This window comes from Colossoma macropomum, unplaced genomic scaffold (assembly GCF_904425465.1).
Source record: "Colossoma macropomum unplaced genomic scaffold, Colossoma_macropomum, whole genome shotgun sequence".
Classification (NCBI taxonomy): Eukaryota; Metazoa; Chordata; class Actinopteri; order Characiformes; family Serrasalmidae; genus Colossoma; species Colossoma macropomum.
In genome coordinates, this window is record NW_023494788.1 from 19,721,311 (window position 1) to 19,740,029 (window position 18,719).

Sequence of the window (18,719 nt, forward strand, 5' to 3'; positions counted from 1 at the left end):
TCTATTATTATACCAAGAAAGAAGATTTTGTACGTTTGTAGGCCTGTGTTCTTATTTAGGATGCACAATATCAAAATCATGTTGGTATCTGTAGATACATATTGGTATAAAATATTTGATTTTTTTTTTTCTAACATTAGCATCATACAGATGTTTAGGTTTGGCAGAAATTTCAAACGGATGTCTCTTGTACTCTGAAAGAGCAGAATGTTTAGGTGATGTTGGGCTTCTGTGCTAAAATCTTCAATGCAGCTCCATATAGAGGCATTCCCAGTGCTGATGTATCAGCAGTGGGATCAGCATTGACAGATATGTACATGACATATCAGATCTCTGAAAAATATGCAGCATTCACCCACAATTCCCATATGAGTGCATCCTCATTCTTTTTAATTAAAAAAACACCATGGTAAACCATCCAAGATCCAGGCAGCTGTGAGTTGTAGTGGAATCTTTAAAGTATGCACTGCTGTGGCCCTCCAGCGCTGCAGGTTCTGCACATGTGCTGCTTACTCACCGCTCTCCCACGCTCACGAAGAAAAAACTCTGTAAAACAAATCGACTTCCCTGTCTCCTTTAGGGTTACACTAGGTGGAAGCAATCCTTCAAGTCGACACCACCATTTATTCTGCAGAACTATTTTCTCCCTACAGATCTGTGTCTTGCACTGAGTGTGGAGTAGTGATGTTAAAACTGCATGCCCAATGTAACAAATGAAACTTCTGGAGGGGTATAAAGCCCCCCATTATTGGGCTGTGGTGCAGTGAAACTGCGTTCCCTGGAGTGATGGAGCACCATCCAGTACCTTTGGGATGAGCTGGAGTGATCCAGAACTGATCATCCAACCTCAGTACCAGACCTCACTAATGCTCTTGTGGCTGAAGGCAGTCAAATCCTCACAGCAATGTGACAACATGTAGTGTAAAGACTTCCCAGGAGAGTAGAGGCTGTTGCTGCAGCAAAGGAGGACAAACTTCCTATCAATACCCTTCATTTCAGAAGAAAAGCTGGATAAACTTATGAACTTACAGTGTATTTTGTATAGTTATGAGAGAGATTAAGAAGAGCTGATGATCCAGCTTCCTGCACAGTTCATGGATATATTGCACTTAACTTTGGTTTGGATTTCTTTTTCCCTTAATAATAAAGACCTTCATTTATAAACTGCATTTTGTGTTTACGTGTGTTATTTTTGTCTAATATTTAAATTTGTTGGTGATCTGAAACATTAAAGTGTGACAAACATGCAAAAGAATAAGACATCAGGAAGGGGGGCAAACACTTTTTCACACCACTGTATATATATATATATATATATATATATATATATATATATATATATATTCTTTCTCTCTCTCTCTCTCTCTCTCTCTCTATATATATATATATATATATGTATGTATATCTGTCTCTTTCTTTCTTTCTTTCTTTATCTTTATGATGTAAAAATGTCAGAGGTTCAGATTCAAACATATACACCCATCAGGCATAACATTATGACCACCTCCTTGTTTCTACGCTCATTGTCCATTTTATCAGCTCCACTTACTATATAGGTGCACTTTGTAGTTCTACAATTACAGACTGTAGTCCATCTGTTTCTCTGCATACTTTGTTAGCCCTCTTTTACCCTGTTCTTCAGTGGTCAGGACCCCCATGGACCCTCACAGAGCAGGTTCTATTTGGGTGGTGGATCATTCTCAGCACTGCAGTAACACTGACGTGGTGGTGGTGTGTTAGTGTGTGTTGAGCTGGTCTGAGTGGATCAGACACAGCAGTGCGGCTGGAATTTTTAAACACTGTGTCCACTCACTGTCCACTCTATTAGACACTCCTACCTTGTCAGTCCACCTTGTAGATGTAAAGTCAGAGACGATAGCTCATCTGCTGCTGCGCAGTTTGTGTTGGTCATCTTCTAGTCCTTCATCAGTGGTCACATGACGCTGCCCACAGGACGCTGTTGGCTGGATATTTTTGGTTGGTGGACTCTTCTCAGTCCAGCAGTGACACTGAGGTGTTTGAAAACTCCAGCAGCACTGCTGTGTCTGATCCACTCAGACCAGCACAACACACACTAACACACCACCACCACGTCAGTGTTACTGCAGTGCTGAGAATGATCTACCATGCAAATAGTACCTGCTCTGTGAGGGTCCTTGGGGGTCCTGACCACTGAAGAACAGGGTAAAAGAGGGCTAACAAAGTATGCAGAGAAACAGATGGACTACAGTCTGTAATTGTAGAACTACAAAGTGCCATAACCATAAAGACAACTGATCTTTCTGTGTCTCTGTTTCTCCCCCTGTCTGCCTCTCTCTCTCTCTCTCTCTCTCTCTCTCTCTCTCTCTCTCTCTCTCTCTCTCTCTCTCTCTTTCGCTCTCTCGCTCTCTCTTGCAGTGGCTCTGACTATGTTTAACGTGTCAGAGGAGCGCTCCCATTGCCCTCTGGGATATTTTCCCTGTGGTAACCTGAGCACTTGTCTGCCTCAGCTCCTGCACTGCAACGGTGTGGACGACTGCGGGAACCAGGCCGACGAAGAGAACTGCGGTCAGTTTCCAGCTTCTTACTTTCACTTTTGCTCTCTGTAAACTTGTTTAATTTATTCCTGCGTCTCCTTTGATTTTTCACCCAGTCTCTTCCTTAGTGAGTTTATTCAATGTTTAATTCTCCCTCCCTCGGGCTGCTGCTTTCTCCTCTGCTGGTGACCAGCTTGTCCAAACTAAACACAATTTTCTTATTTTCTCTGTCTCCTTTTCTGTTCTCTCAGCTGTAATGCTGTGAGCCATATGAAATATGCTTTATTATGACGCTTCTGTTTTATTTTTTCACATTTTATTCTGATCCAAGGGCTACAACAGAGAAATTCTCACCCACTCACTCACTTCCTCAATCACATTAAGCAGGCTAGTTTTTGCATGCAGCATTGAAAGAGAGGAAACTGGCATGAACCCACATCAGCAGAATCTCATGAATATGTAGAATTTGTCTGAAGTAAAACACCTGAAACGAAGAGTACATTTGATTCTGCTGCTGTTGTAGTGCGTCCTGGCCCTAAATTCTCTTTTTGTACTATTCCTACTTTCTTTGTTTCTCTTCCCTTTAGTGTCTCCTTATTGATTTGACTTTCCTGACTCTCTGTTTGTCTAGGTTGGTGTTAGATGCTATTTTGAGACTCTTTTATTACAAATTCCAGTGATACAAAAATCTCCCCACATCTCATCAACAGCAGATAGTGAGGCTTGTTATCGTGCCATTTATGATAACTTAATATGTCTAGTCTACCTGAAGCTCCAGCTCTGGGTTGCCCACTCTTCTCCAACTCCAGACGTTGACATTTAAAAGAGCACTTAATAATGGCATCACAGATATTTCAAAGGATTATGATGAAGTTATGTATGGGGCTTTCAATACACCCTTAATCCTTTAATATTCCAGCCGTTCATACTTCTGTAACTTAAGAATAACTCATTAATTTTGCATAGATATTGAATAACAAGCCTCAGTATGTAAACATACAGTGAAGCTTAAGGACTGAAGCCCTTTATCTCCAACTTATTATTTAGTTATTTTGCCTAATCTTTATTATTTTAATTTTTTAGAACCAACTATGACATGAACATGTTTTATTCTGTACATAATATAAATGCTACGAAAAGTTCTAAAGAGTACTGCAACACTAACATAACTCCTGAAACTGCAATTGGTAATCACGCACAATCTTAAAATTTGATTGATTAACATGATAATCAATGGGTAAGTCATAGTACCTGCTCACTAATAACTCTTTGGATTACAGACTGAGTATTAAGACAGGCAGACTGCTATCTTTCTACAGAGATTAGGTTCTGGCTGTTGCTGTTATCTGAGCTTTTGCTATTGCCCGATAAGTGCTGCACACAAACACAGAACATATTTAGTTCATTCATTGTACTAAAAGCATTGCTTTTCACAAGATATCTTTCATAATAAGACCCAGGAGGGTAGCATGCTGTGAGGCTCTGGGTATAAGCTCTAAGTATTTTTCAGGGTGTGGATTACAGAGGGTTTAACCCCTGAATGAAGACTTTAACCTACCACAATGTAAGTGAAGAAGATAAAACTTTGGACATGCTCTTTAAAAATTGCATGCAGTAAGCACTGGCCCTACAGGACATCACAAGTTCAGTCCCTGGAGATGTTGCAGCCATTCATAGGCAAGATGGCTCTTCCTCTGAGAACCCCCAGCCCCCCACCCAGCTTCAGCGCAACACTAGCCAATACGGGTGTCTTTTTGCTGATGTAACAGAATGAAATGTTAGTGTTCTCCTCCAAGCGTGCTGAGCTGTGCAATGATGTTGTGTTAGCAGCACTTTAAAAACATGTAATGCTGCTCCATGTTTCTTGGACAAAGCATGTGCTAGCCTCCACCCTCCCAGCTTGGAAGCATTGTGTGATAGAGGGACCCCTAATTAATGGGTGGTCTTTGTTTGAGTTTGTAACCAAATGATCTGCTTCACATGGCAGACTTTTCTGACAAGCCAACACTCCAAATGGGGGAGCTTTGCAGAATGGTAAGCTACAAATATCCTTATCATATTTATGAGTTAGTGAAGCTACTTGGCTAAGCAGTTACAGACATTTCCTTTCACTACAATTGGTTGTAACCCCAAAGCTGAGAAACACTGATTTAAATGTAGTGTGCTTTGGGGGGCTTAATAATTCATGCTGAGTGCCCCCTGATGGATGTGGGAGACATAAGATTGATTTGAGAATCTGGCATTTACTACAGTTATCTTTTTACTTATTTAAAATAGTGTAGTGTGATGTAAAAATGTATTCTGTTGGATGTAGCCCAGTGCCGTTGGTTTCCCAGACAGTCCTGGTATGTACCACCACTGCAGTGGGCTTTAGCATTTCTCAACTGACACTGCCTCAGTCTTTTTTGTGAATTAACTAGCTGGCGTAATCTAGTATAAGTGTGTTAATGGTTGAAATTTGTAGTTTGGGTTGCTTTTCTGGAGTGCTGCTTGAATATATAAAGCTGGTTATCTGCTAACTTAAGCTGGGTAACTTATCTTGCTAGCTAGCTAGCCACGAGGTTGTTAGCAACTGTGGTCTAGTAAAATATGTAAAGGGTAGCAGTATATATAGCTATGTAGATTAATTTAATAAATTGACTGCAACGTAATGACTTTCTCATCTCACATTTTGTGAATTGGCTAGTCCTTTCATATATAGCACAGGGTATTTACTAGTAACATATGCATTGTAGTGTAGAGTGTAGCTCCTTTCTTGGTGGCCATCTACTAATTTTAGTTGGTAAACTAATTTTATTCTGAAGCCTGCAGAGGGTTGGAATGTAATAGAATACTATTCAGAATAAGTTTTTGGGATGCTTATCTTTAAAAAAATAAAAAATATATATATATAATTAAAAACTATTTTAAAAACAGTGCATGGTGTGTAAGCGTAAAGAGGTACTTAGTAAAGAACCAAAAAATAACTTCTTTACAAACACTGATGTTCCAGCTAAAGCCTGAGTAGACTGATAAATCAATGTGATGATCAGTTATTAATCTCAGTGTTACTGAGCTCTGCTAAAGCCTGAGTAGACTGATAAATCAATGTGATGATCAGTTATTAATCTCAGTGTTGCTGAGCTCTACTAAAGCCTGAGTAGACTGATAAATCAATGTGATGACCAGTTATTAATCTCAGTGTTACTGAGCTCTGCTAAAGCCTGAGTAGACTGATAAATCAATGTGATCAGTTATTAATCTCAGTGTTACTGAGCTCTACTAAAGCCTGAGTAGACTGATAAATCAATGTGATGATCAGTTATTAATCTCAGTGTTACTGAGCTCTACTAAAGCCTGAGTAGACTGATAAATCAATGTGATTAGCTACTTATTTTTCGCAGCATTACCAAACTCCTTTAAGGGATGATGGAACTGAGTTCATTTTCCATCATAATAACAGAGGAATCACATGAAGAAAATGAACCAGTAACAGCATGGAACAGTGTGAGTTAAATAAAAAGTACAACAGCAGAGTTCTTCCCATGTGCCTTATCATTATGTATTCTAAATGTGTTCCAAACCTACTCTGAGGCTGTTACTTTATATGTATTGTAGTGGAATACATTGCTGAATACATTTAGGATGGTGTATTCAGTATTCAGAGTGCTCACCCCAACACTGAGCTTGTGCTTGTCTCTTATCATATAACTAAGAGCCCAGAACAGTCACTATGGGGGAAAAAATGCTGCTAGCCGCCTTCCTGAATTGTCTCACATGCTTGTTTTATCTCTTCTATCTCCTTGTATCCATATTCAGGAAAGACTCTTAGCTTGCATATCTTTGTGTTACCCCATCTGGCTGAGTTACATATGTGTGGAATGTCACATATCAGTCGCTGCTCTGTGTTTAACCTTTTTCTTGTCGCAGGCTTTTGTGTGGCATGAGGACAGTGTGATTATTAGACCTCGTGTCAGCAGCCAAGTGTGAAAGGTCAGCGTAGGGGGAAATGTCAAAACCTACATAATCACACAGGACATTTATTGGTGGGAACAAGAAGGACAGGAGTAGAAAAAAGAGCAACGTATTGCACGCTAATGGCGAGACTCACATTGGGAATGGATCAGAACTCCTCTCCCTTTATCGCATTTTGTGCTTTTGGCATGGCACTTTATCAGATTCCCTCGCAGCTCCTGAAAGGTCACTGTGGAATCTGAGAGGACAATGTGGTGTGATTCTGGAGCGGTTTGAAGGATAAGTCAAGGCCTTTGCAAAGATGTAGATGAAAGAGTGAGTGTCCGGGATGCTAAGCTGCACTCGAGAATGCTTCCGGAAGATCAGAAAGGTACGTTCTTTGAAAGACAGCGATGTAAAAAAGAGAGAGGATTTGAGAGTTGATGAATAATGAAGTTTTGGATAAACCCCTGGCCCTCCAAAAGATAGAGGATCTGGGGGTCCATCTGCACTAAGTCATCCACTGTTTCTTTCATCGTCCATGTGATATGGAGGGGGAATGAAATATGGCCAATTTTTTGAATGGGGTTCCAGTACAAAGGAAGTCATTCATCATTTTTTACAATGCAGTCTTTGAACCTCAGGAGCTCTATGAGATTAAGTCTGAGTCACACAGGTATACAGACACTTTATGTGGATTCCAGACCACATTATGTAATAATAATAATAATAATAATAATGATAATAATAATAATAATCATCATCATCATCATTTAAGATATCATGATACCATGTTTTGTTTTTAACGCCAGTAATGAGAACTTGATATATTGAATGCCAGTCCTGATTAATTGAGGTATAATGTACATTTAAACAGTTATCATCGGCATTTTTGCAATAAACATAATCATTATGATTAGAATTCAGTTATGAAGTACCTCATGTGATTGTTGTGAAGCCTCATCCATAGCCTGCTTTTTCCCTGTTGATAATGTAATTACCATATAATTACCAACTGGGCTTGCTTCTAACATTATTTAACCCTTGTGTGGTGTTGGGGTCTGTGGGACACATTTTCAATGTTTACCAAAAGAAAAAATGATGCGATTTATTATTATTTCAACCCCAGATTTCTTGGCCTTTGCTCATTTTCTGTGAAGAACATTTTCAGTGTCTTCACTCTGTTCACCCCCTACACATTTATATTACACATGTGGTGTTGGGTGAACCTGCGGGGAATAAAAGTGTGGAGGTGCTGTGTCCTTCACTCTGTTCTCCTCCTACATGGGCTGCTGTTTTTTGTTTTTTTTTTGTGTGTGTGTATGTGTGTGTGTGCCTGTGTGTGTGTGTGTGTGTGTGTGAGGGTGGACAACATGGACAGGCTGCTGACTGGCTACAGAACCTTACACTGGCCACTTGTGATATTTTAAACATCTGGTATTTTTATATGAATTGTTATGGTTGTATTAAATTAACATAAACAATAATGCAGTGGGTCCACCAGACCACTGAGTAACAAAAACATCAACACCACACAAGGGTTAATTATTTATAAAAATAATTAAATGTAATATTTTCTATTGTATACATTTTTAACTAAACATAGATTAGAATGAAGCAATAAAAAGATTAATGTGGTGCTTGAAAAAGAAAGAAAGAATGATAATATTGGTTTTACTTATTTTAATTACCATGATATTTAATGATATCTGTATTTGAGGGCCGATATTGATTATTTGTATGGGGCCAATATTCAGTAGCATAAATTTGATGTTTTTTTTAGTGTGAAATCTATTCATGATGAACATTAATTAAACTTAATGTTAAATGAAACTCTAATACTAGCCATTTGCACATTATGGAAATAAAGTGCATTCCAGGCTGTACAAACTTTTGAAAATGATTATGAAAAATGCAATGATACAGAAAAAAAATTAAATAGATTTAAATGAACAACTCTGAATGATAAATACTTAAATGAACATCTTCCTGAAACATATAAATTACAGTTAAATAGTAAAATGGAGCACCAAGACAGTACAACCATTTGGAAAACAGCAACATTTGAAAACTCATAAGTAACTAAAAATATATATTTTTTTAAATAGTAAAAGTCAAAAGTCATTAAATGTCATTAAATAAGTAGCTCCCCAATATTTATCACATGATCAAATTTACAATCACAAGAAACAGGCTTTGATTCAAGCCAGAAAGTGCAGTAAGCATCTGTTAAGCTTGTATCAAAGCTTTTTTGATGCTTGTCCGATGTCTGTTACCATAAAAACTGTTTCATGTAATATTATTTATGGGACCCAAGGCTTTTATTGATCCAACATTTCTTCTTTAAAAAGTACTTTGTACACAGTGTGAGTGTTCTGTTTGTAGTTTATGCTAAATGGTAGCCCCTCCTCTGGACTTTTAATTTGCCAGCCTTTGTCTTTTCCTAGCAATGGAAATCAGGAAATATTGAGTCTTATATTGTGCATTTAGATAGAAACAGTGATGCACTGAAAAAACACTCTATTGTGTTAAGCAAGCATTGCAACTATGGCAGCTGTGAAGGCCATTCTTGGTGTCCTTCTAGTTTATTTAATACTTTAAATTTAAAAACTTTACTCACTCACTTTATTTTTAGTGGTCCATTTTAAATGAAATAAACACTCAACAGACTCTCAGTAACATCAACAACAGATCAGTGATTTGGCAGCCATGAATACATTCAGTAGATTATACACCTTTAATTAACTGCTTAGCTAAACTTTGTTTATAATCTGCTGAATTCAGTTGTTTTTCAATTTATTTGGAGAGTCCAAGTTCAGATCTGTAGATGTTTAACCTAAGAGGAACTGAACATGAAACAGGTTTAATGCAGACCATCTCAACATCCTCAACAAGCTGTTATAGACACACTGACACCGTTCTGTACCTGGAGCTTCACTGGATGTTTTGGTTAAAGTCAGGGTTAGGATTAGGACCAGGGTGAGGGTCAGGATTAGGTTTTGGGTTGAGGTTAGGGTTAGGATTAGGACCAGGGTGAGGGTCAGGATTAGGTTTTGGGTTGAGGTTAGGGTTAGGATTAGATTTTGGGTTGAGGTTAACTTTTGGGTTAAGATTAGGATCAGGATCAGGGTGAAGGTTGGGTTAGATTTTGGGTTGAGGTTCAGGTTAGGGTTACGATTAGGGCCAGGGTTAGGGTTCAGTTTCGGGTAAGGTTGGGTAAAGTTATATTTTGCTTAATAGAAGTAACATATAAAGTCTACATCATGTAACATCAGCAATACACCTACTTAATTAAGTAATGTATGAATAGTACATCTTTAGCATACACTGATCAGGCATAACATTATGACCACCTCCTTGTTTCTACGCTCATTGTCCATTTTATCAGCTCCACTTACTATATAGGTGCACTTTGTAGTTCTACAGTTACAGACTGTAGTCCATCTGTTTCTCTGCATACTTTGTTAGCCCCCTCTTACCCTGTTCTTCAGTGGTCAGGACCCCCATGGACCCTCACAATGGAGGTACTATTTGGGTGGTGGATCATTCTCAGCACTGCAGTAACACTGACGTGGTGGTGGTGTGTTAGTGTGTGTTGTGCTGATCTGAGTGGATCAGACACAGCAGTGCTGCTGAGGTTTTTAAACACTGTGTCCACTCACTGTCCACTTTATTAGACACTCCTACCTTGTCATTCCACCTTGTAGATATAAAGTCAGAGACGATAGCTTATCTGCTGCTGCACAGTTTGTGTTGGTCATCCTCTAGTCCTTCGTCAGTGATCACAGGACGCTGCCCACAGAACACTGTTGACTGGATATTTTTGGTTGGTGGACTATTCTCAGTCCAGCAGTGACACTACGGTGTTTAAAAACTCCAGCAGCACTGCTGTATCTGATCCACTCATACCAGCGCAACACACACTAACACACCACCACCACGTCAGTGTTACTGCAGTGCTGAGAATGATCCACCACCCAAATAGTACCTGCTCTGTGAGGGTCCATGGGGGTCCTGACCACTGAAGAACAGGGTAACAGGGGGCTAACAAAGTATACAGAGAAACAGATGGACTACAGTCTGTAACTGTAGAACTACAAAGTGCACCTATATAGTAAGCGGAGCTGATAAAATGGACAATGAGCGCAGAAACAAGGAGGTGGTCATGATGTTATGCCTGATCGGTGTATTTACCTCAGTGTATTCAGATGCTTCACTGCTGCTACTTCACTGATATGTTGTTGATGTGTTACTGATACTTTGTTTAGAGTTTATTAATCATCTACAAAGGACCATTCCAAATATTTACCAGCTTTTTGTGTCTTCTGTCTTCAGTTGTTGTGTACACCAAGCTAGAGCAGCCACATTTGTAGAGGACTTTATTAGAACCCATTGTGTGCACTGCCTTTTTTAATACAGCAAGGTTTATATGTACATCACTGCTGACTGGGTAACACCTCTGACACCTCAAAACGTACCTCAAAGCCGGTTGCACACCGTTTCGCACTGTTTCAATGAAACATATCATTTAACCTGGTAACATTGGCCAAAAGGTACCCAACATTTTGAGACTGAGCGTGCCCCAGCAGTCACGCTGTGCTGTTTAAAGTTGGTCGGCTGCAAACTTACTTGTTCATCCCATCAAATAAAAAAACTGTAAGTGTTTAAGGTGTCATACAGACCCTAGATTAATATTTAATGACTATTTGTGCTTCAGGGTCACTTTAGCACTTTAATCTTAGTTGTATTAAACAGTGCTACGTAGCCTTGTTTCTTTATCCTCCTCTCTTTAGCCTAGCCTCTATTGTTTGTCTCTATGTGTGTTAAATCATATATGGAAAGCTTAAAGCCATTTATGTACAAGATATATGATAAGTTGACAGAATGTAAGTTTTCATAATCAGCAGCGCTTTGTATTCAGTAGCCTTCTCCACTCATCCTGAACTGTTCAATATTACTCATGCAGCTTTTTGTCATTCTTAATTTTCCTTATAGTTTCACTCCTGTTCACTCAGTGCATGCTCAATAAAGCACTGGAGCTTGAAGGCTACACCCTGACTCCCATATATTTGTTTTAATGGAGTTTTGGTTTGCTGTTGAACTGTGTGCATTTATACACACAATGGGAACAGTATAATGAGTCAGTATAGATTTGTTACAGGCTGGAATTAGATGCAATTTTCCCTCTGATATCCTATCCAACATTTCCCGCTTATATTGAACTGATACCTGATACTGGATGGAGGCTATCCCTCTTAATTATATACCACATAAATATAGAACTAAAATTAAAACAGGGAGTGATTTAGTAAAAAATCTACACCTATATGTATTTTTCCTTTAACATTCCTGTTTCAAACAATGACTCATGAATAAAATGTTTTCAACGCAATTTTCACATTACTCACATTTGGCTGCATTTACATTGATGTAATATGTTTTATTCATGTAGAAAATATTTGAATTAAATGAGGAATTCAGTGTGATGCACTTATTAAAACCAATGCATGCATGCCAATACACAGTCCTACATAATAAGTAGAGATTTCAGAAAAAAAAACACAACAGAATTTATAGGGTAAAAGTTTTGAGTATTCACTGAGATGGCCGCTAGTCATGGACTGTATGCAAAAGTTTGAAAACACCTGATCAAATGATGTATTTTTCATTTTGTAATAGAAAACAAGTTAACACTTTTGCTACAGCGACAAAATTAAATCTGGATTTTTCTGCAAATTGTGGTGCACAATTTCTTGAACAAACTTGATTCTAAAGAAAGTGCAGTACGGGACAGAATGTGAAATGCTGATAAGAACAGAACGCAGTAGTTAGTAAATTATGTGTGATCTGTACTAAAGTGAAAATGATACAAAAACACAATATTTAATGTTTTAATTATGAATTTCATTGTTTTTTGTAAATATTGGTTAACTCCAAATTAGTCGTCTGCATTATGTTCCAAAAAGTTGGGACAGGAGCATGTTTACCACTGTGTTACATCATTTTTATTTTTTTGAGATAACAAGTTAATTATCTTGTAATCTCAAGATAATAATATTTTTTTCTTGAGACAACAAAATAAGTAACTCATTATTTCAAGATAACAATTTTGTAATCTTGAGATTACAAGATAATTTACTCATTATCTCAAAATAACAATCCAGAAAATTATAACTACCTTACGGCCTCTCTGGACTTCTGTAGTTTGGGGACTAAAGACACAGACTGATCTAGTTTTGAAAGTTTTTGCTGTTCCTCTGTTAAGTCTTCAGCTGTGCAACTGTACAGTGTTTCCATTGTTGAATTTTGACACATTTCCAATTGGAGGCAGGTTCGGGCTGCAGACAGGTCAGTCCAGCACCTGCACTCTCTAATTGCACAGCCATGCTGTTGCAATGTGCAGATTGTTTTGTGGTGTTGTCATGTTGAAATAAGCAAGGACGTCACTGAAAAAGACGTCATTTAGAAGGCAGCATATGTTGCTCCAAAACATGTTGTGTTAATTTTGCCTTTAGTTACTCATTAATACCCCCTCCTGCTCTGTACAGTGACAGACCTTGGCCTTTGAACTTTACACTGGCAACAATCTGGATGGTCCTTTTCTTCTTTAGCCCACAGAACCTGACAGACATTATTTTTATAAACAATCTGACTCGTCAGACGTGCACAGATTTCTCCAGACTATATGAGTCTTTTGACATTATTATGCACTGCAGAGGGTGAAATACCTAAAACTTTGCATTCTGTCATTGAGAAATAGGATTTATAGGCTGTTAGCTTTTTGCTGATGCACTTTGACCCATCTTTGCTCATAACGGAAAAGGCCTTTCTTCGACACTTCGTTTATACAAAAGCACCTGTTTAAGTCTCAAATTGCCCCTGTTCCAACTTTTAGAACATACTGCAGGCGTCATTTCCTGAATAAGCGTATGTTCACAAAAAACAATGACATTAAAGGTATAAGGAAAAAAAAAATATTTTGTGTTTGTACTGTTTCCATTCAAGTCAAAGTAAATGTATAACTCACTGTTTTCTGTTTTTATTTGCATTTTACTGCCTGTCCTGACATTTTTGAACTAGCCTTGTATTTATATGCTGAGTTTAACATATTGAAAAAATATAAAATATAAAATGTGCCTGAACTTTTGTATACGCTACATATAATGTTTAATTTGTTTTCCCAATATTCAGCAAATAAACACTTGAAAATCTATAGCAACATGTCATTTAACTTTGATGCCAAACGACTGTAGATCAGAAATGAATGAAATGACCACAGTGGCAGTGAAGGTCTTCCTACATATAAGCTTCAATTACAGCAAAAAAAAACTACACTTGAAACAACTATGTTCATATAATAAACAGTACAGCTATAAAACTCCTAAATTCATATTGAAACGTGTTCAGAATGCCAGAGATATAAATTAACCTTATAAATGATTCTGAGACATTTGCAGCTCTTTCACTAAAGTGCTTCTTTTACTGCTTGGGTACAAAATATTGTTGCATTTCTTGGATTCACATGCCATAATAATGTAGTAGGATTGGAACTGCAGAGCTATTTATCTAATCTGACATGCCTGCAAACTGTTCGTCCACTCTTTGGAGAGAACATGGCTCAGAACACACCAGGAAAACAGTGATGAATGAGCAGCACTGTCTCAATTAAGGTGCATGAGATTGTAGAAAAAAGGAGAGCTGAAAAGCATGAAGGCCATTGGGAATAAAGACTAATGGATCTGGAAAGAATGTTCTTGTTGGCTGTAGTGGCCTTCAGGTGCTGAAGGCTTATCCTGTATTTCAGCACCTTTTTTCCTTTTTTCCCTTACATTTCTTACATTCATTCCTCACAATTTGCAGACCAGGTTGTGCATTTAAAAATGCTTAGTATTAAATCTAAATATTGTTATTGGTAGGATTGTTGTACTGGTGAATAGATATGGATTTACCCTGGACTGTTATGTTCAATGGTAAGGAACAGCTATAATGTTCATGGGTCAAATTGACACATATGTCATGCTCCCACCTGAAAATAAATAAAAAATATACACTGTAAAAAATGGCTCATTGCATCAGATCTGCTGTGTGTTCACCATTTTCCCTGTCTTTGTTTTGGTCCTGCTCCTGATCCTCTGTTCTTGGGGCTGGATTCTCAAACGTGTCCTAAGAAAGAAAATCTACTTAAATGTGTGTTTGTAGAACTTCATTCTAAGAATGAGAATTATGAGAAATTGTTAGTCTTCAAATAACTTCTTAAGTATTATCTTGTCTTAAATATTTACTTAAGAATAATTCTAAGAAGAATTAGAGGTATTATAAGAATATATAAGAATAAGAGGTCCTCTTGAAAATATTATGTTCTTAAAAGTTTCCGCAACCTTATTGCAGCCTCACGTTTGTTTTAGGTAGTAGGCGATGACAAGGTGGGCATCTAAATTTGCTTAAGGATGCTGTCTCTGTTCCTCTTACACTGTTAGAAATAAAGGTTCTGTATATTTTTTGTTCAAGGTACAAACAATATAAATGTTCCCTCAAAGGTACAACAGTGGTTTTAAGGTCTGTTGTGAGCGTTAAATAAGCTTTTCTCAGGTGAAAAGTACATATTTGTACATTTTGATAATGTAATGTTTTAAAACAGAACATTAAAGTAAAAGCCTGCAGATGAGACGGGGTGTGTGGAGTCAATACAACTTAGAAAATATACTTTCAGTGGATTATGGTCCAGTTATGTTCTCTGACTAAAGGTACTGAGGGTGTCACCCCAGTGACAAGAGGGGTACTGCCCCAGTGACAGTTTAGCACCTTTATTTCTTAGTATGCCCATCCTCATCCATCACCCCACAATTATCACATTTTCCAATGAGAATTTTTTTTCCTGTCAGCTGTTTCTTCCACAATCACCTCTGTTTTTTGTTTACTACATTTTTTTAAATGCTTGATTTGATGTTTTTTCCTCCATTTTGCTCCTCTGAGTGGAGTAAACTAAATAACGGAAATAACAATTAATTACAAAATTTAAAATGTATCTCGCCTCATTTGACGTACAGGGTAAAATGCGATGTAGCTGACTAAGGAAACAAAATAATTAAGATAATCTTAAGACAAAATTTCAGAACATCTTAAGTTTTTTGAGAATTGTATTTACGAGCATTCTTATGAACTTCTTAATGTTTGTCTTAAGAACCTTCGGTCACACTTTCTATGAATGTTGCATTTGTAAGCATCTATAAACACATTTTTAACATGTTATAATGTATTCATAAGGCATTATAAATGTGGTTATAAATATTTATAAAAAAGAATTATACTGAATTACACTTTATAGCCATGTTTATTATACATTATGAATTGTTAATATAATACATTATAAATAGTGTTAATAACATGTTATAATGTCAGTGCCAAAGAAGTCAGTCCCAGCTTGGAGAGCGTAAAGTAAAGACAAATACCAAGCTAACGGTGGTGTACATTACCTTTCCCACATTGGGTAAAACACTGATGGCAGCACTAGTTTAAACTCTGTCATTTGAAGCCTGTAATGAGCTTTATTGTGTATGTTTTAGTGTTTCAGTAAATCCTTCAGTAAATACTTCAACTTGAAGCCTCACTCTTAACACTGGAGGAGGCTTTAGTACAGTATGCTTCACTTTACTTAGAGCGGACAAATACGACTTATGAGCTCTTACAATTTGTTATGAACAGTACTTATAATGTATTATGTTAACAATTCATAATGCATAATAAAGCATGGCTATAAAGTATAATGCATTTTTATACATATTTATAGCTATGTTTATAATGTCTTATGAATGCATTATAACATGTTATGAATGTGTTTATAGATGCTTACAAAGGTGACATTCATAGAAAGTGTTACTGAACCTTCTTAAGAAAGCTGTCATGAATCTGGCCCCTGGTTTGTTCCTCTACTTACTTTCCAGCTCACAGTTGCAAATCATTTGCATTTTTTGGTTTTCCTTTTTCGTTCCTCTGCCTGTTCAGTCGTCAACACTGCTGGATTTCTCTCCACTGCTTCATGATTCCTTAACCCTGTTTACATGGACATAAACATAACTCACAAATGCATCCTGTTTCAGTGACTCCTACATTACAACAACTTTCAGTGAGTGAAAAGCACTGATTTTATTCCCTTTTGGAAAATGTCATGATTTTCTACGTTCTTTAATTTTACATTCAGCAGTATGCAAATGTTTGAACACCCTGGTCAAATTACACATTCTTGACAGAGAACATAACTTTTTGGGGTTGCAGATGACATTTTATGTTTTATTTATTTTCCCAATATGTGAAATTCAACAAACACAAAGTATTTGTGTATTAAATTGTGCAGTAGTTTGTTCTCTGTGGAGGACATGTACTTATTTCAAAACCAAGAAAACGTGCAGTTTGTCCAAGGGCGCCCAGACTTTTGTATATGGCAGTACCATTTCATAACAGAGTCTCTTCCAGGCCTGTACGTTATACAAAATAATGGGTCATTACCCCTTGTTCAAGATTAATGACGTCAATCAGAATTATGAAATCAGCCATTTTCAATATCGGCATTTATAGAATTCAGTGTTAATGGATTGGTCCTAATCAGTGATTAATGTCCCATCCCGTTTTTAGCAGCTGTAAATAATTGAAGTTAATAGAGCTGACCCTTAGGAATTACTGGAAATTGTGGGTCAAAAGCAGAAAAATTTCAACAGGATTGTCCCAAAATTTATAAGATTGACTAAAGGCTTACTCAAGTCCACTGAAGTCCATTTCCACTGGTTGTGGTGTAAGATAACTTCACTTGTCTCCATGCAGATCTCCAGCACCAGCAAAACACCAGCACAGCCACCTTTAGAAGGAACTCCTGCTAATGAAGTGCGTGTTAAATGGACGTATGCTTTCCCATGGGTGCAGCCTTGTAGATCTGTTTTTAAGAGGCTTTTGAAGCAGAGCCAAAGGGCAGAATAACCATTTTCAGAAACAGCAGGCGATGGAGGAGGCAAATGAATGTAAATGTGAAGAAGCATGCTGCGAATCCTTGCATATTTACTGCCATTAAAAGTTTCTCTGTTGAAAAGATTGAAAGCTCTGTTTTCAGTAATAGGTGGAGATGTCCACATCTGATCCAGTGGTTCACAATCAGGGCAAATCCAGGAATGTTTTAATAGATTAGACAGATCAAATATCAGTGCAGTTAATCCAGACACATTACTGAGTGTGGAAATTTTAATGTTCTGCTTTACCAGTGCTGATTCTGACTATATATATATATATATATATATATATTATATATATATATATATATAATATATATATATATATTAAGCAACATTGGGGGATTTAGATTTATTTATGAAGTTATTCATTCATTAATTGCTCAAACCAAAAAAAAATGTATTTAAAAAAATGTCCCACATTTTCTTTTTACTACTGAAAGGCATAGACTTTTATTCTGTAGGTGGAGCATTATTTTAGCCACACCACTGCATTTTAGAAGTAAATGTGGAACTGTAACTATAAGAAATGTAAATATGAAAATGAATTTTTTCTGCATTTAGGTAAACCTGTTTGAGTGTTAATGACAAATATTATATTATTATATTTTATAGGTGTACAACTTTTGTTTTATGTGTGTAAAAAAAGATGTGTTTACTAGTCACACATTTGCGTTTTTAAGTTATGCTCAAAATTAGCTAAAATAGATTTGTATTTATTGTAATTAAATTATACAGTCATTCAGAGCTAAAGGATTTTAGTCAGTTATGGGTCCAAAACATATTTTCAGCTCTCAGAACCAATTAGGTAGATTAATCCACACATGTTTGTGTGTGTCTATATTTATATAGAGACTATGGGTGACTGCAAGCATAAGCTTAGATGTGCCAGTTACCTTTCTGAAGTGTCAAATATGCTGCAGTATGACTGTCCATATGCTCCAAAAAAATAAGTAATTATGCCATACATTTCAGTTCAATCAAATACACTATAGTGTTAGCATAAATGGATTTTGGTACTTTGCAGATTAACTGTTATTGCAGTTAATATCAGCATATCTTCTGTTTCCAAGTAAAACAACCTCACTTTTTGTGTGTGTACAGTTCTCTGATATATGTTTTCAGAGCTGTTTTGGAATTTCCTTCCTTTGGGGCAGAAAGTGATCTCAAATGCAAACAGAATTTTTAAGCAGTTGGCCAAGTTTTGTTTTTCTTAGCCAGCACTGATATCACAAAGTTTCTTGTTACAGCAGTTTTTTAAAGCTTTGCTGACAGA

The 18,719-nt window shown here is 37.0% G+C and overlaps 1 protein-coding gene across 1 annotated transcript in view; it reads left to right on the forward strand.

Annotated features, from left to right (window-relative positions):
* rxfp1 (relaxin family peptide receptor 1) overlaps positions 1-18,719 on the forward strand; it is a 138,923-nt gene that overhangs the window by 11,792 nt on the left and 108,412 nt on the right. Inside the window, exon 2 of the mRNA XM_036568772.1 lies at positions 2,398-2,547. Coding sequence (XP_036424665.1) covers positions 2,398-2,547 — 150 coding nt within the window. The remainder of the gene's footprint in view (positions 1-2,397; positions 2,548-18,719) is intronic.